The 27816-nt window shown below is 40.0% G+C and overlaps 1 protein-coding gene across 1 annotated transcript; it reads right to left on the bottom strand.

The window, feature by feature from the left end:
- Window positions 1-1854: 1854 nt before the first annotated feature.
- On the bottom strand, window positions 1855-27816 carry jcadb (junctional cadherin 5 associated b). The gene is made up of 4 exons (XM_065276797.2): window positions 27517-27816; window positions 19060-19568; window positions 8033-13485; window positions 1855-6593 (listed from the first exon to the last, which is right to left on the bottom strand). The coding sequence occupies exons 2-4, from the start codon at window positions 19434-19436 to the stop codon at window positions 6559-6561; spliced, it is 5865 nt and encodes a 1954-aa protein (XP_065132869.1). The 5' UTR covers window positions 19437-19568; window positions 27517-27816; the 3' UTR covers window positions 1855-6558.

The raw sequence follows: 27816 nt of genomic DNA, 5'->3' as shown, positions 1-27816 counted from the left end.
CTATAATGACCCTTAAATGAATGAAAACAGATATATCAAAAAAAAACTTTTGAAAAAAAAAAGAAAATAAAGCTGCATCACTCATTTGAACAAAATAAGAAATAAGTTATTTCTCTTTAGATTTCGCCTATGTATAATCAACTTAAAATTGACTTGTAATGTAAATCACTTAAATGTGCTTTAGTGTTTTAAGAGAACGAGACGGAGAGCGAGAGGTTACCAGTGTTCACATGTAAACAAAACAGACATGTGCGCTTATAAACAACGCTTTATCAGGCATTATACTGAGATTAAACGACAAGAAAATGCCATCAAGACTTTTCTGAAGACAGTTCACTTCAGAGGTGCATTTATATAACAGCTTTGTGTCCGAAAAAAGATCGGATTTTCATGACTGGATTTCGGGATTCCCTCTGCATCACAGAAATAATACTGCTTTAAATTATAAACAAAACACACCTTTATCTGCACAGAGGGATGTGTTTGCGAATATGGTAGCACATGTTCGACGTATTTTCCCCTTTTGCAGCCACTCTTCGTCCACATTTCTTGCAAACTGGATATCCATCTTTAAGGACAACACGCGCTCATTTTTGGGATACTCAAAGTATTCCCATAATGCAGATTTGAACTTTTCCTCAGCGGGGGATAGAGGTTAGATTTTGTGTTCTTTGGCTCTGAAATTTTCTCTGCTGTACATATTATGAGTGGTGTCTAGCAGTCACGTGAAATTAAGTATATATGCGCAGAAGCACAGGTGAGATCTCCTTTATTATAATTTTTTCCAAAACCGGTATTAACCAAATGTTTACGGTATGATAATCGTGCATGTTAATATCATGGTATACCGTCATACCGTTACAACCCTAAATGGCACTGATACATTTTAAGGCATGTCAGTGTAAATTGTTTTCAGTAAAGATAGCTCAAACATGCATTTTAGTCTGGGAATTCCTTTCTTAAAATATAAGTCTTATCATGGCATTGTACATCATCTTGTATCAAACCCCAGTGAGAGATGGAAGTGGCCATCACAACCCAGCAAGAAATGTTGGCTAAAAAAATAAATGAAAGCAAACACCTTGAACACCTGTTGACTTTGCTTATGATGGAGTACATCTCCAAGTTATTTAGGCAAAAACATAACCACATTTAAGGTTATTTAGATTAGAAGTGGGTTACCCATAGCTAAAGTATATTGGCTAGTTAGCCTTCATTTCACTGTCTTGGTTTTTGCTTGCTGTGAAGTGTCAATTTTGAATTAAAGTTGCACAGCTTATAAAAACAAGAGAAAGCAATATGAGAATCTGAAAGAGTGTATGCAAAATATTTTCTTTAGCACTTTTCTCAAGCCAGACTTACGCAGAGAGCTGCCAGTTGGACCCAAATGTTGGCAAAACTCATCATCAATGGATCACAACATTGGCACAGTGTTTCATGAACGTTTAGTTGAGTTTTTATGAATGAAACTTAAAATCCTCCAAGCATGCTGTAGAAGATCTTATTTCTTTTTTACTCTTGTATGCACAAACTGTATTTATGCTCAATATTTATATAAAATTATTTAAACACTACTCCATTTCTAGAGACAATATACAACTGTAAAGATTACTCACTTGTTTATCACCTGACTTTGCTTTATGCAAATGAACAGACACATATATAGATAAATTAGCTTCTCTTTATCATAATTTTGCAAGTTTTTTATTAATCTAAAAAGAATAAGAAGCATTTAAAAAAAACAATACTCATTAAAAGCTTAAACAGATGCAAAACATGTACCTATAAAGTTTAAAGATTAAACAAACCACATATCTAATTCAGACACAGCACAGTATTAAATTGTAGAAAATGTTTATTAAATTCGATTTTTTTCATCCCTATGTCACATATTTACATTTCAAATGCCTAAAACATTTACAAACATGAAACCAAAAATGGATGCAAATGCAAACCATGATATCCAGTAAGGTCAGATGATAAAAAATTAGCATAAAAAATGTAACTCATGACACTCTTGGCATGAAAACGCAACAAGCAGCTTGTGTTTTAAAATACAGACAGTGTCATCATCCTGACTGTTACTATTGAAAGTAAAACAGTATGATTCAGTGGCTATTTCACATTTATCTCTAAATGCTACAATGGCATAAAATGCTACATATTTTTCTCATGGAAACAGCTTGAAATCATAACAGTTATGGCCTTTTCAATGAAAGAGGGAACAGATCCTGTGACTGTGCTACACATCATTCTTCAAATCCAAACATTAACTTATCGTTTTTGCAAAGAAAGATGAAAAATATTTGGCTGCGTGTTCTTATTTATTGACTTCTGTGTTTCATTTCTTTATAGAAAGCTGTTGGTACGAGCTTATGATGATAACAGTACATGATTCTGAATGGAAGACATACAAATGCTGAAATAAAATAAGGCCACATTTAGCTTTAAATGTAATTACCAAACAAGTCACTTCTAATGTTGTAATATCTGCACTTTGTTGTAACAGAACCACTTGTTTCTATTGGCAGCTGGAATTGGATCCACTTAATGTCCAATTTGTTGTTCATGTAAATTCAATAAATATTACAGCTATACAGTGTCTAAAATATCAACAACGGGCCTTTTGTACTTTACTGCAGCATTTACTACAAACTCAAAAAAGCATAATCCTGTAATTCACTTCCAATGTTTACAATGAGGACCCCTATCAGTCCAAGGTTCAAGAGCCAAAATGAGACGCACTGCAGGTCTCTGTAAACATTCAAGTTAAATTTACTCAACTTTTTTTCTTGTTTTGTATTTTATTTTACTTTAAGCAATAAAAAAAATTATAGATATATAATTTTCTTATCATTCTATACAGCAACATAACAATGCCAACTTGATCCAAGAGTGAAGAAATTAATTATTATGGTTAAATACAAAATATCTTTTAAAATATTTAAAATATACTTTTATTTTATACATTATGCAGACTGGTTAACAATTTCAATGATAAGAAAAATAAGTATTCAGTGAAATGCCTTTTTTAATATTATGGATGTCGAAAAAGCAAGCAACACGCACACTTGCACACACGCACATACACGCGCACAGGCACACCTGCATGACTTCAAATGCTTTTTTATGAGTGACATTTGGATAGATGACAGATTAACACGAGTACATCCTGTTTCCGAGACTTTCTACAGCCAATGAGCGTTTATGTTGGACAATATTGCTCAAGCATTCATGCATTATGATCTCATAAAGTATCACATCGCTCCAATCCATATAACATAATATGGTATCTTTAAAGTTTTTCGTTTTCCTAAAATTAGCAAAATCCGTACATATCACACATTATTGTATAGTATCTTTCACCTAAACTAATCCAAATCATTACATATCTAGACCTGACCTCTACTTCGCAACCGTCTACATTTAACCGTAAGAATTATCTGTACACGTTTCGCTTGTTCATTGAGCATTTATTGCTTCCCGAAAGTTACCTGGGGGTTTAGGGCATAGACACGCAACTTTACAGTAGCTAACGCGCGTTATTGTGTTCTTGTCTGGACCCTGTTTCAAAAAGTCGACATCGCCTGAAAACAATCGCCTAATTTTAAATCATGCCTGGGTGAAACCTGGGTCACACAACATCATTTAAGGTATTTGATATATCAGACGAACATTCAAAACATGATGCACATTTCGACACTTAAGATAGCAAACATTTTGGTGGTGTTTGTATAATTCGCTTAGGCTTATCGTTACTGGTGTTTCAAAAAGGCCACTCGATAGCTAAAAATTCTCTTTGAATCCAATCGCGATAAAAACGTTAACAAGGTGCTTTTCAAGTTGATACATCAAATACTGCTCATTCAACCCAGGCCTCCGTATGACCTGCGATACATCTCTGAATCGATACCGAACAAATCTCTCTACGCTCGGTGACTTATGTTACAGTGTGCTGCGACAGTTCTGGCACTGTGGGTTCAAACCAAGAGCGATATGGTTTCTTTGATCGATTCATCGGTAAATGAAAACAGTTCAGAGCCTTTGAGCGTCTTCTCCTGTCACCTCATGCGAAACTTCTCATTTGGAGCAAAACAGCTCAGGTGACACAAACGTGATAAAAAAATTAATTACAAAATCAAACAGTTCTCTTAAGTCGGCCATACCGGTTTTGGTAAAGTAAAAATAAGCATATACCAAAATTTTAAAAAGCATTTACAAAACATTCATGTCTGCTCAAAAAGAAAGACATTGGAGAGAGGGGTAACCACATCCCCCAAAAGCACTCCACAAGCGGGCCACTTGTTCCAACAAACGACAAGAAAGTGACAGATGAGAGTCATGGGATGTTAGGGGTCGAGCATGTCCTCACATAATGGTTTTTTTAAGGAATGACGAATTTATGAGGTTTCATGGGGTGAATTTTTGGGTTGAGGTACTGCTTGTAAACACTGTGTTCTAAGTGAAGCGACAAACTTCTCAAAGTTTTCATCCAAGACTTGAGATTTTATTGGTCTTCTTGGATAACTCAGCCATACAAGCAACATGGATGAATTACTTGTAGTGCCTGGTTGGATGCATGAAAGCATTTTGGGTTCTCATTCATTATAATCAAAGTTTTGTCCTAATCTGCTACAACAGCAATGCTCAAAATATATATAGGTTTTCATTGCTCTTAACTCAAAATCCTCAATTAAAGACTCAAGTAAAAAAAACTACATCAGTGGTTGTATCAAGACCATCAAAATGGCTTGTTTCTGCAGTTTAACTGGTAAATGTGCAAAGGTCAAGGGTTTAAACCCCAAGGTATACATACACCGAAACCAATTCTAGCAAAATTTGGGCTGTTAGTGAAAATGTAATTAACGTTTAACATTTGAGGGGAACAAGCCCCTCCCAAATGATAAGAAACAGCCAAATTGTCCCCTTCAATATTTGAATATTTTTTATATACATACATATGGACCTAAATGTTTAAATGGACACTCCACTTTTTAAAAAAATATGCTCATTTTCCAGTTAAACATTAGATTTTTTACAGTTTTGGATCCATTCAGCCCATCTCCGGGTCTGGCGCTAGCACTTTTTGCATAGCTTAGCACAGTCCATTGAATCTGATTAGACCATTAGCATTGCGCTCAAAAATAAACCAAAGAGTTTTGATATTTTTCCTATTAAAACGTGACTCTTCTGTAGTTACATCGTGTACTAAGACAGACGGAAAATTAAAAGCTGTGATTTTTTTATGCATATATGGCTATGAACTATACTCTCATTCTGCCGTAATAATCAAGGACTTTGCTGCCGTAACATATGAACAAATATTAATACCTTTAAATGCACTGCAAGTCAGTTTGGATAAAAGCATCTATCAAATGCATAAATGTAAATGGGTTTGATTTTTTTGATTGGCTGTATTTGCGTCACTTCATGCAGCTTTTTACCTTCAGTGACAAAGAGTAAAAATTGCTTGACATCGTGTTACGCTTAGAACACAGTGTTAGGGTGGGGTTCATCTTAAAGAAAATACAGTGAGGTTCAGTCAGCAAGAGGAATGGGAAACAAACAGATGAAAGATCGATACTGGTTCACTGCAATATAAGGATTTATAATGGTTAAAGTGTAAAGTCAATCACTCGTGGTCATTGTAATTAAGAAGTGTAGCACAGGACGTCGACTACATAGAGACTGAACGTTGAACGATGAGGACACAAACAAAGGTGTTAACGTCGGTGCGCAGAGATAACACTGTCTAGATGAAGGAAAAATTAATAAGATGTATGCAAGCTTAGTGAGATGAAAAGTTACGACTGAGGTCTTAGTAAAAACAGATTGAGGGTAGAAGAAACATGCAAATATGTGAGGAAAGGACTTGCAGAGTTGGTTTTGGCTGGTTTTAAACTCCACTGATTGTTCTGTCATACTTTTCAAACAGTCTATAGTTTCTTACGCAAGACAGAGACTTTGTTTTGTATGATTCTAGGTAACACAACGATGTTCGCTCTTTGTTTTTGCACCTAACAATATTCAACCGGCCAAAATTTGCTGGGGGTTGAAAGGATGGCAATAGTGAGAACTGACAGAAACGGGACATGATGACAACGGTAACATATGGAGGGGGGGCATTGTTGGGAACTTGCCTCCTTCTGGCAGTGGAACAGCAAACACTTAGAAAGCCAGCAGAGCTGGAACAGAGTGGACATGGAGTGGAGTCGATACACAATGCTCTTGTCGGAGAAAAAGGCCATTTTAGATGTCTCAGTGTGGCAAATGTGTTCTGAATGCATTTGAGTGTCTGCATACATGAGAATGAGTATCCTTGTGTCTGTTTGCATACACGTATGCACGTGTAAGAATGTATCTGTATGAGGGAAATATTAGCATAAGAGACATGTCTCTGAGTATCTGTGTCTAACGTTGAGCTTGTATGTGCATGTGTATGTGTGCAATTTAATGTCTGAGGATGTTTTAGTAGCATATGAGGATGAAGGCATTTAGCAGACAGCCAGGTCACAGTGCTGGAGGCTGTCCCTCAGGTGGATGACCTCTAGGGTTCAGCTACGACCTTTCTGCCTGGCTGGGCTCCTGGGACTCTGACAATGCAAAGAGACAATAATGTCTAATAGTCAAAATAAAAGACAAAAAGTGCATTATACGCCATACAAATGTACTTGGAAATAACACATTTAAAATTTGAATATTAGTGAATTTATGATTTGAGTGGAATTTTAGGACTTGACAAATAAACTCAACTTTAAGAGCGGAGCTCCCTCTGCTGGTCATACATTATAAACAGACCCACTACTCATAAGTTCTGTCATATGTTTAGCATGTTATGTATGAACTCTGGACCCAGACATTATTGTACAAACACTTCATTTCCGGCTAATTTTGCTAACAACATCAGTTTTTTCAGAAAGGCAGAAGGAAACATTTATTATGTTTTAGTTTATCATGTTCAAAGTAAATAAAGAACAAAAAGTAACAATTTCAGGTTATATAGAAATTTTACTAAAATGTGACCCTGCTTGTAAAAACCCAGCTGAAGTCATTTGTATGTGATTTACTGTTTGATTTACATAAAATTATCCTACATAAAGTAAAGACCATTCTGTGAAAATATAACCTTGATATCTTTAAAATTCACTGTTAAAGGTCATGTAAAGATCAATATTAATGATTAAAATCAACAATGGGAGCCTCCGCCCTCAATTTATAAAAAAGAAGGGCCTTGTTTACAGTCAGTGGGCCTATTTTAATGATCTAAGTGCATGGTCTGAAGCATATGGCGCAGGTGCATTTAGGGCGTGTCTGAATCCACTTTTGCTAGTTTAACTACAGACAAAACAGTTGGCGTGCCAGGTGCATGGTCCCTATTCTCTTAATGAGTCATGGTTATGTTTTGGGTGTAATGTATACTAAACCAATCAGAGTCCCATCTACCATTCCGTTTAAGAGTAAATGCAAATAGGGCCCGATATCTCACAAGGGATGCCCAGAAGACAGCATTTCTGAATATGTTCAAAGGCAATTGTATTATATGCATTTCTTTATTTTTAGTTCAGTTAAGTAATTGATATAATCAACTGGCACTGTATCTGTTCAGGGCTCCAGACTTACTTTTTTCACTAGGAGCACAGTGGCCCCCAACTGAAAATTTTAGGGGCGCAACCAGAAAATTTAGGGGCACACACCGTAAATCAACATGCTAACCAAATATTCACATTTCTACTAATTTCCACTGTATTACTAATAAATACTTTAATGATAGATGCAGAAAGTACAATGTGCTGTTTCAAATTCAGTGTCACATCACAAAAAAAGGTCAAATTTACTGGTCGCACATGTGCGACTGGATGTAAAATTCAGTGGCACACTCTCAAATTTTGGTGGCAAAATGCCACCATTTGGTGGCAGACTGGAGCCCTGCTGTTACTGTCTCTTAAATATTACTGTGCGTAAAAAATGAATAGAACAATTTTTTTTAAATTATAAGAACGCTACATAAATAATTCACAAAAACCTCTCTCACCTTTTAGAGTTGCCTGATCGTTTGTAGATTCTTTAGGTTCACTGCTAACTGGGGGAAGGGCATCTCCCTTCGTGATGTTTAAAGTTTCCTGTGGGCCAGGAAGTGGGCAATCTTCCTCCTTCCCAAACTCTGCCCACCTTCCCACCCCCTGCAGTCCATCCCAAGAGTCTGAGCTACGGAGGCTCAGGCGTCTCATTCGTGAGACAGTGTCCACCTCCCTCATTCGGGCAAGCCTCTCCTCTGAGCCATGTCCGGGCGGGGCTGTAAAAAGAGCCTCTATTCTTTGGGAAAGTCCACGGCTCCTTCTCTCTATGGTTGCACATTGACGTTCTTCAGAACCTTGACTCTGCTCCTTATCACTGCCTTTATTTGCAGAGTCTTGTTTATGCTGCACTTTATTAGTGCTAGAGGCTGGACTGCTCTGACCTTCACTGTGATTAAGTGTTTTCTGCTTTGTGTCTGAAACCTCCTCTTTGTCACCACTATCTTGTTGATTAGTATCCAAGTCCCATTCTGAATCAGCTTGTCTGTCTATCCCACACCCACGCCAACCCCCCAGACCCAGTTTTTCACCACCTCCTTCTTGTTTATCACTGTCTAAGCCCATCCGCTCCCCACAAATACTCCACTGTTCAGCATCAAGAGACAGTCTCTCTTTCGACCAGAAGCCACCTTGTCCTAAACTTTCCCCTTCCCAACCACCCATCTCCCAATCCAGCCCTAGAGACAATCTACGATTAGTGGAAGGTAACACTGATAGGGGAAGGTGTTCTGGTGGAAATTCAGGTCGAAGCTCTGAATCCACACCTGATTGGGTCCACATTGCAGCCTTATTTACTCTCAAATTGACTTCTGGTTCTTTTTTTGCCTCTGTGGTCTCATTATTCTCTTGGTTTCTTTCTTCAGTCTTAGGGTCTTTATGATCACATTTTTCTTGTTCTGTTTGTGTCTTCTCTTTAGAGGTGTCCTCTGCTTTAACATCCTCTGTCATTTCAGTATGTTGACTTTCAGTAATCTTAATTTGCTCCCTTTCTTTCTCTTGTACTTCTAGATGTTTCTGCTGAGCAGTAACGATATCATCCTTTACATTAGTCTCTGTATTTTTGCTCTCTTCATTCTTAACTGACTCGCCGTGAATGTCTTCATCAACATTAACTTTTTTTGATTTATCAATGTCTCCTGCTGAACCCTCTCCTGTAATAAGAGTAGCAATATGTTTTTCAGCTAATGATAACTGCATCTGCCAGTCAGCAGGTACCTCTGGATTTGCCTCTAGACCCGTTTTGTCTCCAACCGGCTTTCCAGTTGTAATGCTACACAGTACACCCCTATTATTAAGAAATCTGTTAGACTGGCTTGTTACCCTCCTAAAACCCAAGCTTCTTTCCTCCCTGAATAAAGAGACTGGCTCCTGTCTCACATCTAGTGACAAGGAACAACATGGCTGCTCTGAATCTACTGGAGGCCTACCAGGAATGGGAACATGTTGAGGGGTTTCGACACTCATGGCACTCCCTGGTTTTGATCTGACAGAAGCTCGGCTAACAGCTCCAGAGTCACGAGTCATTTGGAGAGTTTGACAGATGTGCTCATAGTCTGGGGGACTGGTTAGAGTGGAGGCATCCTGCATGGGCTGTCTGTCTCCCCACGGGAGCTCAGCTGGCATGGAAGAAGTGGAGGAGGTATGTAAAATGAAATCATCATCTCTTTGGGTCTCTCTTGGGGCTAGCATTTCCAGTTTCACTGACCTGCAGGCTTTGCGTTGTGTTATCTGGGACATGACTGTTTTGTAATCTCTAAAACCTGGTTCTGGAAGGGGAGGAACAGGACAAATCTCCTCTCTTAGCTGTTTGCTAAAGCTTACACTTTTCCCAGTTGATGGACGGGAAAAGGCGCTCTTCACCTCCCTATATTCTGGGTCACCTCCAGGCACCAAGCTAGGGCGAAGTGCGGTTGCAGGAATTCCAAGTGGATCTGTTGACAGCCTGGATTTAATACGATCAGGAATTTGCATGGAGGAACGGTTGGGAAGGTTATTGCTGGCAGTGCTGAGCTCCATTATATCTTTGTAGGCCTCATTTAGATCCTCAATGCACTGGTCCACGCTAGGCTGCTTACCTGCTTGATCTTGCAACTCTTTATTGATCATATCAAGCTCCTCAATGGCATCCCAAGGTCGCCGACTCACCGGCTTCAGAATGATCTGACTAGAAGCCTCTGGGTTTGGGCATGTGGCTGACTTTGCCTCTTCGGGCTGTTCTGATGGTGGGGACTGAGGTGGGGGCTGTGTTGGTGGGGGAGGTGGAGGTTGTGATGGAGGCTGGGTCGGAGGTGGGGGTGGAGGGTGTGGCGGGGGATGTAATGGAGGTCTGTGAGAACCTGTGCTCTTGGAGAAGGTACCTGTCCTTGAAAAGGCGCTGTTGCTGGATGGTTTCAGGCTTTTCTGGCCTTTCATTGGATACCCGTAAGGGGTGCTGGGGTTGGGAGCTCCTGAGGCTGGTGGAGCTGCTGAAGCTGCTGGAGCTGGTGGAACTGATGGAGCTGATGAAGCCGATGGAGCCCCATGTTCACCTGGGGCAGCCCCCGGAGCCACTGTTGTACTCTCAGCAGAAGCTGGTACCTCTGGGGCAGCAGGAGCATCTTGTGCTTCTGTGTTTGTAGGAGCTGGGATTGCATTGCTCTTTATGGGCTCAGGGCTTGTCTGGGTCTCCTGATCACGGTACTGATCCCCTGGCCAAGCTCCGGAATACCGTCTGAGCTCATCATGTGGATTTGGCTTAATGATTCTGGAGCGTGAGTTCCTTCTGCGATGAGCCCTCCTTGTGGCTATGCTACTGGTCCCACTGCCTATTCCAGAGCTACCTAGCGTAAGTGCTTGTAGCTCCAAGTCAGTAGATGTGGTGGATGTGCTTTTTAGGCTTTGGTTTGGCAGGGAGCCGAGAGTGTTGCTGTTCTCGCTAGAGGAGCTTGGTGGAGGAGGAGGAGGAATTGGAGGAGAGTCAGGTTCCTTCTCTTCATTGTTGTTTTGATCTCTAGATTTAGCACTGGACTGTGAAAGTGGCACAGACACAAGGCAGAAAATAGTCTCACTGAGTTTCTTTTTTACACTCTTTTTTTCAGGTTCCTGCACTGGTTCTGTCTTTACAGTTGAAACACTCTCTGAGGAACCTTTATCCATGGATTTGTCAGCTTTTCCAGCCTTGTCAGTGTTTTTCTCACCTTTTATCTGGTCTGTACTGCTGTCTGCTTTTCCCTGTTTGTCAGCCTTATTCGACTTCTCTGCAAATTTTTCAGGCTTACATTGTTTTTCTAACATTTTATCTGCCTTAAGTTGTTTTTCTAAAATCCTATCTATCTTCAAGTGTTTTTCTAGAAGTCTTTCAGCTTTACTTTGCTTGTCTGATATTCTGTCAGCTTTAGCAGGCTTTTCAGACATTTTCTCTGCTTTGATTTCAGGCTTAATTTGTTTGTCCGTATATCTGTCAGCCTTAATTTGATCTGGGATTCTGTCTACTTGTATAAGGTCAGCTAACCTTTCCACCTTTATTTGCTTGTCAGTAAACCTATCTGGCTTGACTTGATCTGTAGGCTTTTCCAATTTGATTTGTTCTATAACTCTATTTTCGGTTTTCACTTGCTCTGTCACTTTGATTTGGTCTGTTCTTATCTGTTCAGCACCTCTCTCCACTTTTACCTGCTCTGTTGTTCCCTCCACCTTGACCTGGTCTGCAATTCTGTCTACTTTATTCTGCTGCTCTGTTCCTCTGTCTGTTTTAACGATTGGTTGCAGAGGTCTGGTCTGAAAGGCTGCAGGGTACTTGACACAGCTCTGATCAGTTGCTACAGTGTCACTGCCTTTGTTCATTCCCTTGTGCCAGCGGTTAGAGTTCTCCTGTTCAGTGAGAGCCGGTTTGTTAGTGTCCGTGCTAAGACTCTGTCCCTGTGAAGGGAGAAAGGCACTATCAAGTGTGGATTGTCCTAAAGTTGCAGCGCAGGGAAGCTCTTTGTTGACGTGACGGATCTTGTCCGCGTCTGTGAGTGAGTTTCCACAGGGCCCCCCTGAGACTTGCCTGATACGCGGGTCATCAAATTGGACATATTGGAAAAGTCCCGGACGGCTTGGTACAACAGGCCCTGGATGCACAGGCCTTCTCGGAACTACCGCCATGCTTCGGTCTTCACGCCGTTCTGACCAGGACAATCCTGAGGTCCTGGAAAACCACTGGCCCATCTCTGCACTTACTGGCTCACGCTTCCACCGAACAAGTGCAGAGTCCGCTCTGTAGTTCTGTCCACTCCTGGGTGGCAGGAATCTCCTGTAAGAGGGAGGTGGGATGTAACCAGGTGGCTCCATGCCAGTCAGTTCATGGTAAAACAGATCTGCCCTATATGCTTCTGGTCTCAGAAGTTCTGCACTTTGGGAGTAACAAATGGACCTGTCTCGAAGCAGTTCTGAGCTCTGAGAATAGCAAAGTGATCGGTCCCTTAACAGGTCAGCACTATGTGAATGGGTGAAAAAGCGGTCCCGCAGAAGTTCTGCACTTTGTGAATGACTGATAAATCGGTCTCTTAGTGGTTCAGCACTCTGAGAGTGGCTCATCAAGCGGTCTCTGAGTGGTTCCGCACTCTGTGAAAAGCAAATGGACCGATCTCTCAGAGGCTCTGCACTCTGAGAATAACAACCAGACCTGTCTCTGAGTGGTTCAAAATTCTGAGTGAAACACACTGACCGGTCCCTGGGTTTGGACACAGGCTCAGATGACAGAGTTTCCCAGCTCCCCCTGTTTTGCTGGTGAGTCTCATAAGACGGAGGTTTGACGGGGCGGCTGAATCGTGGCTTTGGTACAACTGCAGCGGGGCCGTGACTTTGGGTCTGTCCACTCCACCTCTCCCCTGCTGGCCACTCACTGTGGTATCGACCATATGGTGCAGAGCTACTACTTCTTTGTGTAGGGGGATGATTTGGGGCACTGGTTTGAGGAATTTCTCCATAGTGTGGATCCTCGGGGGAAAGGACTCGAGGGAGCGACTGGGACTTGGCTCGCACTGTGGCAGTAACACTGCCCTCTGCTGGTCGAAGGCGGTGTTGCTGCTCCAGAGACCAATGTTCAGCCTCTCCATCTGACAACTGCCGACCCAGCCCTACTGCAGGGCGCCATTCCTCTGTGCCAAGGCTCTGGCATTTTCGCTCCCCAGTCACACGTAAAGTCTCTGGGCCCGAGTCTATTGGTTCCCGTAACCATGGCCCTTCCTCCCACCGTGCCAGCGGCCTCTCAGCTCTCAGCTCTTCAACGCCTAGCACCGGGCCTCGCCACAATCCTCCAGACACTCTAAGCTCCCTGGGATCAGCATAGTCCAGTAGCGCACCAAAGTCCTGTCCTCTCCTTCTCCAGAATGAAATATCTCTTTCATCTGCATGTTCAGAGAATGTCAGGCTGGGGGCATCGTAGAACCTAGAAGCACAGACAAATACAGATCATTAATTAAGGCAGCCCTTGTATTGTTGAATTTTAAAAGTAAAACATTTAAAATCCCCAGGGGGGGCCGCGAGATGGTGCCAGGGGAGCTCCAGTTTTATGACATTTTATAAAATACATTAATTTATCATGAATTCTGTGTAATTAAACCTTAAAAAATAAGGCTACTAACCAACAGCACTACTTTGTCTAATTTAATATGTTTTGTTTAATTAAAATGTTACCTTTTAGAACAAATTTGTCGTAAATTTTCTTTGGGGGGGCCGCGAAGGTAGCACCATACACAAGGGGGGCCGCACACTGAAAAAGTTTGAGAACCACTGTTCTAAAGTAATGCCTGCACTTAAGCAGTGAAGTGGAATACAAAAATATATATAAACTTACTAGCCTAAAAGTAGTAAGGTAGAGCATAATCAAGTGTTTGTAGGAGTTTTTATGTCCTGATTTTATTTACACATGGTACACATTTACACATGCATGGTAACTGGTTTTGTTACAACCAATAGGAGAAGAGTATTTGAGATGTATGTGGATTATGTGGGCTTGTTTACAAATAAAGTAAAGTAAATGTATGATATAAATGGTAAAGTATACTGCATGATAGTAATATTATTGTTATTCAAAACTGTATTATACTGTGAAACAAGTAAATATTAGCAGTGGCTTTCAAATATGCATGGCCAAAAACATCTGGTAAGTAGAATAAATCTGGTGAGTAAAAGCAAGTCCAATGCAGGATTTTAGTACTGGAGGTGTATTTGCAACCATTTACAAAACATTTGACTGTGACATAAACATTGTACAATGAACCATCACAAGAAAGTTACACTGCTGAGCCGTGGCAAGCTCTGTCATGACAGTCAACTTGCTTTTTTCCATTCATTGTGCCTGCAAATCAGCAATCATCATTTCAGCATGTGACACATTGTTACCCATGATAGTAATTTTGTGTAAATACATTTATGCCTCCGGGCATTTAAAAGTCAGGGTACATGCACTTTCTATATGTGTCACTTTCATGTGGTGTTGACCACAAATGCATCCATAATATAATTGGCTCATTATGCCATGGGGAGATGTTGGGGTGTCCAGTGCCAGTGGTGTATTATTCATTGACAAGGCACTTTTGAAACACACACAAGGGGACACAGTGATTCCGATTAATTCCAAAATTGACAAATATCTGACATATGGATTTATACTAGGGCTGCAAGATTTATCAAAATATCGCAAATGTGCATATCTCAAAGGTTTTCAAAAACGGCATAATTTTAAATATGAAAAAATTTATGGATTATTAAAGTTTCAGGTCGATGCAGGTTGCACAAAAACTGGCAAAACAGAGAGAGTGATGCTTTCCTCCCTTACAAAAATGAGTAATGGTTGTATTAGTAAATGTAGTATCCATGATATATTGGAGTATAAAAAAAACTATGGTTACTGTAGCCAAACTTGTAATTTTATTAAAAGGTTTTCCCAGGAAGAATGTGAAATATTTATGTTAGTAACATATCACATGCTTTATATCGTATCGCCGCATATTATTTATTAGTAGGTTATAACATATTACATGTTTTTTCAATATTAACACAAAAGTGCGCATTTTAAATGTGTAAATTCATGTGTGTTTTTTGCAAGGCTAATAACCTTTAACAAATTGAAATGAATTTAAGTTGAAGCATTAAAGACCCTATTTTAAGATCAAGCTATCTTAAGTGCAGTGCTGTACGACACCCCATACGCAAATTGTCATTAGGGTCTATTATTGTAAATTGCAGTGTAATTCTAGATTCAGGATCAAAAGTGTTTTGATGCTGCATTTAATTGCAATAATCCCAAACATCCTATATTATTTATTTTTTATATAAAATACTGTGCAAAAGTCTCAGGCCACCACCACCAGACTTGTTGTATTAGAAGTTTTAATGTCAATCCATATTTATTTTTCAATCTACTTTATTAAGATACAAACAGAAAATACAGGAAATATGTACAAAAAAATTAAAAATGTAGTTTTCAGGACTAAATGTCTTCTTTAGGCGTCGTTGGTGTTTAGTGTGACCTTCTTGAGCGTTTTTAAGCAGAATGAAGTGAAAAGACCAATTTCTTCAAAATTAGGATTTAATTTAATTTATATTTAATGCAGGGTTCACACCAGACGTGGTAGAGGCGGCAAGTCGAGTGATTTACATGTTAGTCAATGCAAAGATGCGATTAGGCATCCTGCGGCGCGCTTTCCGCCTAAATTGAGCGTTGCAACGGGAAATGCATGAGTTAAAAAAATCTGAACTTCTGCGGATTTCCGCGCTGCATTAACCAATCAGGACCTTGCTTTAGTAGTGATGTGATTACGGGAAGCGAGCGGAGTCGCAGAAGCCCCTCCCATGACGCGAATTAATGCATGAATGTCTCGAATGACTACAATTTCATGCGCGAATGAAGCAAGTGAACTCAAATGTTCAAGCGTCCAACTACGCGCGAATAGCGCGTTTTGCCGCCTCTAACGTGGCTGGTGGGAATGCACCATAAGAGATCCTGCAGTTTCCTGCTATTGCTCAAGTGGAAGGGGAATTAACCCTAAAACTACACTTCAGTTTACATTTTTTATACAATTTCGGTTCATCCATTCAAATCTGTCAGTTTTATAATCCCTGCACTTTTGTTAATGTGCCACAGCGAGTTGATATCCAGTCACTGTGCGCTAGCTGCGTTAACTCTGCTTCAACTCTGCTTGCAATGCTGTCAGATTTCATTCGCGTGCACACACACCCAACAGAAGTACGACAACAACAAAAAAGCAGCACGATTGTCTTTTAAATCTGAGGTGTGGATGCTTGTTATTGATGCAAAAGCACATTATTTGCCTAAAACACGTCTTCCGCGCAAGTTGAATAAGTTCAACTCAAGAAGAGAATGCGCATGATGCTAAAATAAATCCCACCAGTAAGCTGATTGAGGAAAGCATTTTTGGTTTCTAAACCAATGATGTTGGATTTAACAGTAGTGCAGTAAGGTATAGCCTTCATTTACAATGTAAAGTTTATTTTACGAAGTACAGTTGTAAAATGGCCAATTTATGTAATGTAATGAATTCACATGTTCCCCAGTTTGAATATGATATCATTTTTATATGTCTTTATTTAATTATATCTTATATTATTGTATCAATACACTAGAAATGTGTAAGATGATTTTTGCATTTACATAAAATAAAGAGAACTGCAATTAAAACCAGTATTTTTGCTTCTTAACATCTCACTGTTCCTTTTACCTAAGCATAGAATAATTAAAAAACACTTTAATAGGCCAAGGCATCAGAACCGAAAGTGAACCGAAAAACGTGGACAAGAACCGAAAATTTTATTGAACCGTGAACTAAGTGTATTGTTGCATCCCTACTATACACATTTCCTGTATTTTCTAGATGTATTCCATTAAAGGACACGCAGAAATAATTATATGATCACTCTAACATTGTAAAAACAACAAATCTAATTCTGGCATGGTGGCCTTAGACTTTTGCAAAGTACTGTATATGTTTGCATTACTCCGTAAAGTTGCTTTGATACAATAAAAAATTGTGAAAAGTACTCCAACAATAAATTTACATTTAATTTGATTTCGAATTTATGCAACTGCAAGTGAAGAGTTTGGTTCCAAAACGCGATAAATGCCATTTAAAAAAAAGAGTTACTGCCAAAATCAGTATTATATTAGGTCATTATTTTAAAATAAATTCTTAATTTTACGCAAAATCCAATATCCGCTGTGTTATTCTGTCATCTTTTCTCCCCTTTTTCCCAAAACGCAATAAACACCACTCCTCCTTTTCTACAGAACGCAATAAATCCGCTCAACAAATCACAGCGCATCATTCCATGCATTGTAAACAAACAATGACGGCGGGTTGAATACACACAGACTCCTAGTTTTCCTCATCTTGTACTTCATGGTCAACAAACAAAAACAAAATAATACTTTGATGGCATTGATAAACCTGTGGTTGTTTTCTGTGACGGGAAACAAACGTAAGCCATCAACATCTAATACTTTACGTGAGAGGCACTCGGGTGAAGGAAAAAATCAGGATGCTTGTTCCCCCGACAGCATCAAGCTTCTGTCATGCTAACACGTTGACCCCAGGGGATCTTATAAAAACTTTTATTTTACGCGAAGCCAACAAAAATCATGCAGGACCAAACATTTTATAGCTGATCGCTGGCAAAAAAGTTCAACAACGACATCCCAAACAAGCAATGACAGTGTTCTTAATATGACAAGTAAGTGTTTTGGTTAATGCCATTTAATGTTTTTTTTTTAATCAGTGTGTACAACTGTTCAACTAAATGAATATAAAATGGCAAAGATGAATGTACATTAATATATTGATTCAATAGATTTATAGCATTTTGTAGCATTTATAGTCATGTATTTATTGCATTTTGTGGAAAAAATAATTTGCTTTATAATAAATCTTTGAAAATCAAATTATGCATTTGAATTTTTAATGTTTTTATAACCTAAAGATGCTATGTGAAAGTTTGTAACAGAAAATAGTGGTTTTTATCTTGACACTTTCTTGGTATAGAAAAGTTTTTACAAAAATTAGTCAAAATGGATTTATTGTGTTTTGGAACCAAACTCTTCAAGTGCATTTCGTAAGTAGCACTTGAATCCCAGCTGCGATCTTAAGTTTTACGTGCATTTTTGGGAAACGCATGTAAATGAACAACGAACTTTCATAAAGTCACTTATAGAAAGCGCTCTTAAGTAGGGGTGTAACGATTATTCGTGCAAATGCGCGTTTTCTCAATGAATGAATTTGAATGAATTACGGTGAAATCCAGGCACAACCGAACGCCAGGGGGCGCTCCCGTGCAGAAACTCCCTTTGTGCCACAGAAGAAGTAGCATTACGAATGCTATTCCAGGAAATGTCTACAGGAATATTTATATCGCTGTTCTTCAAATTGTTTCAGGTATTTTCATGATAATAAAGAATATTTTAAATGATTTTGTTTAACGAGTGTTGCTTTTTTAAATGCACGTTATAAACGACTCCGACTCATAATGATTTTAGATTGATAAGGACTTCCTACTGACCAAATCCCGTAGTACACGTACAAGCTGTGCATGAAACAAAGAATCGCAGCCTTACGATTCCGAATCGATTTCAGACAGGCATTCTTAATGGGACACACAGTTGAATCGTTACATCCCTACTCTTAAGTGCTAAGTTCAACCGTTATTAGGAAACACAGCTCTAGACAAGACAGTAACTTGGATTAGGGCTGTGCAATTAATCGTTTTTAAATTTCTTTTTAAATTTTTGATTTAAAGATAATCAAGCTAAAACAATTATCGTGCGATTAAGATGTAAATCGCATGCTGCTGGACCAATGTGCTTGTAAGGCACTTCTAAAGGCAAGTAATCTTGTTAAATAATTATATGACGACCATAATCAAGCAGTCCCAATCTTAAACCCCTAAACTTCACTACACATTAACACTTTACATCAAATGACCCTTATAGTGTGTGACCCACACTTACCCGCTGTCTGTAGCAAGAGAGTCGCCCAGAGGTTGCAAGTCACCAAGGAAAGCAACAGGAACCTCCAATCTCCGCTGAATTCTGTCGTGGCCCTCGTTAATATTGTTGTTGTTTTCTGGGTAAGCCTTGACCGGCGCAGGTCGGTACACCCCGGTGCTCGCTTCTGTCCTGCCGTCCGCTCCCCCCTCAGTTGTCCCAAATCCATTCAGAGCACCACCACCACCGGCAGCACCACTAGCAGTGGGCCGGTTCTCTATATTGTCACGACGACATTCGTTGTTTCGATTGTCATAAGGCGCAGCGGAAGCGGAGGAGGCAGGTGCACTCCTGGGCAGTTTGTATCCATGAGAGATCAGCAGGTCTTCCACACTGTACATGGTGGAGTGTGTGTGTGTAAGGACGTGTTGGAAAGGGAGGCTATAGGCGTTGTGTATGTGTGTATGCGTGTGTGGCCTATGGGCAGTGCTGGTGCAGCGGGTGGGGACACAGCTGCTCAGCAGAGGCCATCACTGAAAAAGAGAGAAAGAGATAGAGAGATCATTAGACTCACTGTAAAACAATAACCATCTGCTCTGCAGAGTCTCAGCATCTTCTTGGTTGGGCACAAGAAAGTTTAAACCTACGTACTGTATTGCTGGGCGGTAATTCGAGTTTGGTAATATGTCAGTATTTTTCCCAGTGAGATACAGAATGAGACAATACTGTCTATATTGGTATGGTCTGATATGACTCCTCCTCAGCAACGAAGCTCTGCCAGAAATGTACAGATGGAAGTTTTCTATCAGCTCATATGTGCAGATATGCATTTTCAAATGGAGGAAACCCCTGTTTTTCAATCTTATTTTCTCATTGCAGTCGAGTTCAAGTCAAGACCAGAGATTGAGTCCGAGTAAAGTCTGAGTCCAAATAAACCTGGATGTGGACTCGACACTCGATCTCTTGAGTTGGTCTTGACTCGGACTCGAGATGTACTTGACTACAACACACTGCCAATGATTTTACGGAATCTGGGTGCATTCACACACATGCCGTAAAGATCCGGTAAAGACACATGGCGTAGTTCAGGGGTAGGCAACTTCGGTCCTGTAGTGCCGACGTCCTGCAGATTTTAGCTCCAACCTTGATAAGACCTTGATTAGTTGTTCAAGTGTGCTTGATTAGAGCTGGAGCTAAACTCTGCAGGACATCGGCACTCCAGGGCCAACGTTACCTACCCCTGGCATATTTAAAGTCCTGCACTTGGTACATTTTCTCTGCAGCATCTACAGTTTGCTTATTATTCGTGATTTCTCTCTTGAGAAACCACATGTGTGCATTTTTGTTTCTGATAAGATCATAAAGGAGCAGTGATGCATGGTTCTGTTATACTGAATGATCTCAGCTTCAGCATGGATAGAGATGAGTTCCCTGATCTCTGCTTCACTCAAGTTTGCAGATATTTTTGTCATGAATGTTAATCTGCATTTAAATCCCTGTGTAAAAAAACTGAACTATAACTTATTGCTGCGATGACACACACATCCTCACTATGGCACGCCTTTTACGACATTGTTTATGCTTTTTGTTCGCACTGGACGAGTTCTGATAATATGAATCGTCCAATGGAAGCGCTGCACTTTTCAAAAAACGCCAGCAGCTGGCGAGTTGTCCACATTGAGTGCTGCCACTCCCCATTTTTCCATGTTCATCGCCGAGAGTTAAACATTTTTTAACTTTGGGTGAAACGCTCAGCTCATCAATGTCACTTCTCACACGACCGTCCAATCACAGTGGCTGAGAGGATGGGACATATATCACAACAAAGTGTCATAGTAACCAAAGCACTCAGTTGAAAAAAGCTGGCAAGTGCCTACAGTCGACATAAAGCTGCGTTTAAAAGCTGGTGTACACGTACCTACACGCGAAGTGCTTGCATTCGCACAGAAGGCACACGGGCAATTTTATGGGACTTTTTTTGTGGGATCAACATGCTGTGTTCTTTGCTCGAATAGCAATTCTGTCAAATGTATAATGTGTTTCAATGTAATATGTACAAAAAACTAAACTATTTAAATTGTTTTCACCACTTAAAGGTAAATGTGAAGTATTGAATTTTCTACACAATATTGGCCATTAAATGGAATTGTAAAAATGTATAACGAACACTCCCACATCTGTCAGTTTTATATAGATAGCCTAGGCCAAAACTCACAACACTGGCTAATGCAAAAAATCACACATCAGGTCGGGCAGGATGCACCATGTTTAGACATTAAGAAATGAACCTTATAGTTACAAATCACTTCTGTTTCTGTTTGACTTTCTCATCATAAAAATACACACTGTACCTTTAAATCTGAGAGACATATTTAATGCTCATGAGTTAAAGAGTGATTGCAAAACCATTGCAAAAGTCTTTAAGATATTCACAAAGTTGCAATTAATCAGAAAAGCATATAAGAGTGATTATATCACTGCAGGTACCTTTGGTGTCCAAGGGATAATTTTTTCTCCTTTTTTAAATATATTTTTTATTATTTTAATAATAAGATGTTTCATGCCATAACTAGGGGTGGGCGATATGACCAAAATCATGATAATCATGGTAATGATATGTATCGCATCGAAGAGTTTTCTTTTCATAAGGTTTTTATATTAATAAAATCTTTAATGCCATAGAATTTTCATAATTCTTCTTACCAACACCAATATCACAAAAAACTATACAAGTCTAAAAAAGAAGACAAAAACAAACAAAACTCAAGCTCACTGAAGATAAACGGTCAGTGATAAAATAAGGATAATAAATAATAATATGTGTTTGTGTGCATATATAGATATCATGATTTTCTTTCCCGTTTCCTGAATTTGTCGATGTTAATTCTGTTACCATCAAATTCTGTTACCAACGTAGAGTTACAGTGTTGACAGGATGTAACAGAATTAACAGTTAAACACAGAGTCTCTCTCTCTCTCTCTCTCTCTCTCTCTCTCATACAGACAGTAGGAATTAATGCTTTTCACCTAATTATTAAAATAATAAAAAATATTTGAATAAAGCAGAGAAAAATAATGACTTTGAACAACAAATATACCTGCAATTATACAATCACTCATAAATATAATGTGATTTTTATTATGTAACACCAACTCCTAAAGAGTCTGTATTTATCAGCGATGCAGGATATTCTTAAACAAAAAAGTCATGCGGAACAAGATTTTATCCTTCTGTAAATGAGGTGGATAATATCTAGGGGTGTCATGATTCTCCAAATCCTCGATTTAATTACATTTTCGATTCTAATGTCACGATTCGATTCTCGATTTTTACCTTTTTTTTAATGACAGCACAAAAAATGCTATGCCTTTTTTAGACTAGACTTTTATGAAATATAATATCTGACCTTAAACCCCGAGAAGCCCTGCCATGTTAGTTGTGCTGCCAGTGGAAAAATATGGTACACGCGCATACCTGACAAAACGAAACTTCCTGTTAGATGAACATTCCTATCAGGACTTTGCACTTTGTCATTTAAACGCGAGCGGGAGTAATGATGAGTTTATATGAACGCAAACTAATATTATGTCAGAGTCCACTGCTTGTGTAGTAAGTAAACATGCTGCTCAGTGTTTTGTACTTGTATATGTTAGAGCTTTCTCTGATATTTCAGCGCAATTGATGAAATAAGATTGCGCAACTTTCACACGCTTGCAAAATGAAACTGTGGAGATCAGCCGCTTTAGTTTTATCAATGAACGGCTCAAATAGCGCTGTTTACCGTATGTTCACGCCAGAAGTCAGAAAAGACGTAAAACATTGTGTTCAGTACCTCAGATTAGATAAATGGGTGGAGAGAGGGTGGTCTTCTGTGGCTGTTCGAACACATTCAACCACATGTGCGTTTACACTACAAAAGCTTGGCAAGCCAAATGAATGTGACATGGGGGCTTGGCAGCATCAACGATTCAATTTTTTTTATTCGAAGTTCAAGGTTGTGATTTCGATCGATTTCGACATGTACATTTAACTAGGGGTGTCACAAGTAAGGAATAATTGACGACGGGCCATTGAATTATAAGAAAATAATGCACACCCAAGGTACAATGCGGCACAACGCGAAGCAGAGTGCTGTTACACCGCGGGTGTGCATTTTTTTCAAATAATTCAAAGGACCGGAGTCAATTATTCCTCTTATACCACGGTTACCACAAACATTGATCTGGTGCCTATTTTTAAGACATTCGACAAGTTAGGTGTGCGGTTATCAGAAATGAATGCATACCCACGGAACATTTCTCAGCCAATCAGAATACAGCATTCAACAGACCCGTGGTATAATGATTAAATAACGGGATTGTTTGACCTCATCGCAATGATTTCAGATCACCGCAATGATTGCACATCTCTCTAAATAACACAAGGGGGAGCTGCAGCGCCTGTATAAATGAGACCATATCAGATGGCACTTCTTAACTGAGAGCGTAGCGCAATACATTGCAAAGCCATTCAGTACAGTGGAAAAAACAGCATTTAAAGAAATTCTAAAAAACTTTGATAAGCAATATGTATTGCCAGGTAAAACATACATTTCCAAAACAGCAATTCCAAATTTAAGGAAGTGAAGGATGCTATTCTTAAAGGTGGAAAAGAGGATGTTTCCGCCGACGAGAATCCAAAGACCGTTACTGAGTTTTTTAAATGAGCGCATGCGTAAGAACAGCCTCCCTCCTTCACAGCTCATTTCTAGGGAACGCCTTCCAAAACTCGTGCACGAGTATTTGAACACGAGTGTTTGTTTACCACTGGCATATGCTGTGTCGCGTCAGTGGATTCATTATGTCAAATGATATGATAATAAACACATAAGACGTAAAGTTAGATCATTCGACGCTTCTCCCATTTCAACTAGCATTTAGCAGACTGGTCACTGTCTTACAACTACAGTACAAGAACAACGTCAATATACCCGAATAACAGTACAACAATAATTATTCCCCAAAGAAAGAATAATCACTGTTACCTGTCGGGAAGAATTTTTGCGCGTCTGTCTTGACACCTCTCTGTTCCTTCATTGCTCTCCAGTGTTGAAATGTTTCTCCAATAACGACTCTGGTTACATTAAGTTACGTTCTTATGCGATTTTCTCCTCTTCTCAGCGACTTAAAAAGTCTTTCTTTTACGTCCTCCTTCGGGTTTCTTCTCTTCCGTGGTGCAAATTTGAGGAGGAAAGCAGGATCGACAATGAAAACAAAACGAAACTTAAGACAGAGTTTCATGCGCTATGCGCGTCACTCGTGTAAAGTTACTGGAGCGTGCACGTCTCTCACAAGGAACTTAATGGCAGTGATTGACAAGCCAGAGGTCCAATCGCTCATGCGATGATTACGTCAACGAGTGGCTGATGTTTTTAAGGCCCTAGCTTATGCACACATGAAATATATTAAATTTAATACTTTCAGTGCACCCAATAAATAGTCTTTTATCATTTAGTAAAGACAGTTTCAAGTAATATTGCAAAAATGTATTAAACAAACATCCTCTTTTCCACCTTTAAGGATCTGTAAGGAATAGATTTTTTTTGCAGGCACTACAGACATGTGGTCCAGTACTAATATGACCTTTCGGATTGGCTACTGCTACAGTCAGTTTATTTTGATTGCATTTTTATTTCCAGTTATTTTTAGACACTTTATTTTGTTTATTTCTTATGAAGAATTTTCTTTTTTTTTTTTAAGATATATTCATTAAATAATTAGTTTTAAATATGTGTTATGTGTATTAATATTTACTGCCAGGTAAACCTCATTTCATGAACATACAAAACAATTATGAGAATTAAATATCAAAGCAAATAAACGTCATAATCGTCACAATTTATTAGACAATTAACCGTCAGCCAAATTTCATAACCGTGACAAAAAAGATTTGATAAAAAAAGGTTCAATAAGTTGACTGTATAAAAGCGCTGCATCTGCATTAATGTTATGAAACAAAGCTGCCCCTGTTTCCATGGTGATTTGAAACATCCGAACTACACCCTGATGCTAAAGGTCCCATACTGCAGCAGTAACCTTTGATCCCGACCGTGACCTTGAACCGTGCTTAAAGTGAAACTGAGACAATGACCTTGACTTTATTCTGTGGTGGCTCTGTTTACACGTACACATGTGTCACTGCCTAAACACACGCTTGAGTTACACTCGGATCGATCTGATGAGTGGCATGAGGTCGGGCTGAATTCACAGTAAGATGTGCAATAACAGCAGCTACGCTCGAGGCTTTGACTAGATCCAGCTTTAACTAGGCAGATGTCTGCTTAACTTTTCCTTGTAAACACACACACGCACCTGACCTCTGTAAGACCTCTGCTCAAAACATGTGCACGCGTCTGTCAGCGCATATAATGCGTTGCCAGATTTAACACCCTAACAGTATTTACTTCACAACTTCCTGCACAAAACGACATATAAACCACATTACGTGTTATGAGCGTGCTGATCCTCCCAATAATAAAAAAAAACATCTGTGTGGGTTTATCACAACCAGCACACATATGTCTTAAACACACTGATGACAAGAGAGTCACAGAGAGGTTGAAAGTACATTTCCCATGCCAGCTTGAGCTGCGATTGGTGTGCTGTGGCAGTGACATCATCACTGTGAGCATCCAATCACATTCATTTTAATCTGACCACACGTTTAGCAGTAACCACAACTAACTACCATCTAAACCAAATCGAGCCCGAGTGAAATGCAAAAGGAATACTGTTCAGCGCACTCTTCCCTCTGCCTAACCACCTACTGTATGACACAGTTAAAAGCAGCCACCTCCCTTCACAACTGCATTCTGTTCAAAACCAACACGAATGCAGGTATAATCGTATAAGAGGCGCAGTGATGCTCCAAATTCATTCGCAAGGATCCTGGAAGAGCGACGGCAGTAGTCAAAGTGTGATTTGACCATGACAACTGCTGTCAATGATAGCACATCGGTGTTGCTGGGTAGAAAAAGGGGTGTTGCAGCCTCATGTTGATCGAATATGAGAGTGCTACAGCATCACCACTGGAATGGAGGTTCATAATTACAACTATTGACTGTATCCCAGAGGGAGACTTCAGAAAACACTGATATGACAAAATTCATCAGTTCAAGACTTTAATCCCTTCATCTTGTGCTTTTGGGTCTTATTGATATATCAATGTACTCACTACTGACTGCTGGGATATACGTATCTGCATGCATTTTAACTAGTATATGCTTAATTTAACATCTCTAAACTCAAATCTTACTACAGTAAAGTTTAATCACTTTAACTAGGTAAACAAAAATGCATTCACAACATAATGATGGACTATACCTTACATCTTGACAACAGCTGTGTATTTTTCATGCATTTTCATGCACACACCCATAGGAGAGAAAAATAACACCTCAATATGTTTATAAGCTATTTTGTATCAAATGTATAAGCAAATGTTTCTCCTAGATAGATCCGTAATCTCGCACGTGTCATATTTTTATAGTTTCAGAAAGGATCTCAACAGTGTCACAAACTTGGCTAAAATAAAAATATCAATGTTATAGTTTTGTAACTATAGACTTGTCCCACATATTTTCTCCTATTCTCTAGTGTACACTAGACAGGTAGCTTCAGTCAGCATACAAGCAGGTGAGAAAACCAATCCCTCCTCCATCACTTCTGCATTATAGAGAGTCCGACTGTAAAACGACGACCATGTGCCGCTACATCAGAATGAATTCAGAACTTAGCCGAGAGAGAGCGCGCGCGCGAGATAGAGGTGGGGTGGATGTGCTTGCTTGGGTAAGGCAGAGTGACACCCTAACGCATAACCTCTTTCCCCAGAAAACCTATAACATAGAGAGCAACTCAAACGCATTTTCCACCTTATTTCACTGCGCCACAAACCCGCGCAGCTCCACGCGTGCAAGCGCGTAACCTGACCTACACCATCAGCAGCAGCATCAGCATCACAAACGTGCTATGCTGGCAAAGCCATACTGCAGTGTGTGCGCGCGTGTGTGTGTGCCACAGTATACATCAAACAGGCCGCCCGAGAACGAGCTTTCAAAGTCTGCGAACGATGCGCACTCCCGTGTAGCGCACCGAACGCGACGCAACGCCGCAGGTACACAAATCACATTGCAGAAAGTAAGCGCAGCAAAACACGGCGCTGTCATAATTTTCACGCGTTCCTCCCATGTCAACAACATCAACGCGTAAACGGCCTAGACCCGCGTCTTGAACCGGGTGTCCGGTTAACGCACGGAGACGGGTTTGTTTTCCGTCTCTCGGTGCCGTTTTTGCAGACGCGTCTCTGGCTTGAGTGTGTGTTTATCAAGACGCGCTTTGCCTTGGGGGGGTAAACACGCGCACGCCGCTCCTTAAGAAATCAAACGCGTGCATGCACAACCCGCAGATCGGTACATTTAAACGTTTAAAATCCATGCGTCTTACCTGGTGCTCGTTTGGCGCGGCCGTCGCAGTTCGCCTGCGCCCGGCGTCAGTGGCTGCGAGCGGCTCCAACTGCAAGAGCCTTCAGCTGAGCATGCCTGCAGCAGCGGGCCGGCTCTCCTACTCACCGAGCGGAGGGAGAAAAAACAGCGATCGCCGAATGGTTTCTCCCAAAGTGTGCGTGAAGTTTATTTTCCCTCGCCTGTCGCTCTCGCGCTCTCCTAATCGAAGTGCTGACGTCAGGCATGCGTGAAATTGCTGCTTGATTTGACGTTTAGTGGAGCTCTGTGCGCGAGCGCTAAT

Source organism: Paramisgurnus dabryanus, chromosome 6, assembly GCF_030506205.2.
Source record: "Paramisgurnus dabryanus chromosome 6, PD_genome_1.1, whole genome shotgun sequence".
Taxonomy (NCBI): domain Eukaryota; kingdom Metazoa; phylum Chordata; class Actinopteri; order Cypriniformes; family Cobitidae; genus Paramisgurnus; species Paramisgurnus dabryanus.
Note: the sequence above shows the minus strand (reverse complement) of the source record. Positions and strands in the feature narration are given on the sequence as shown.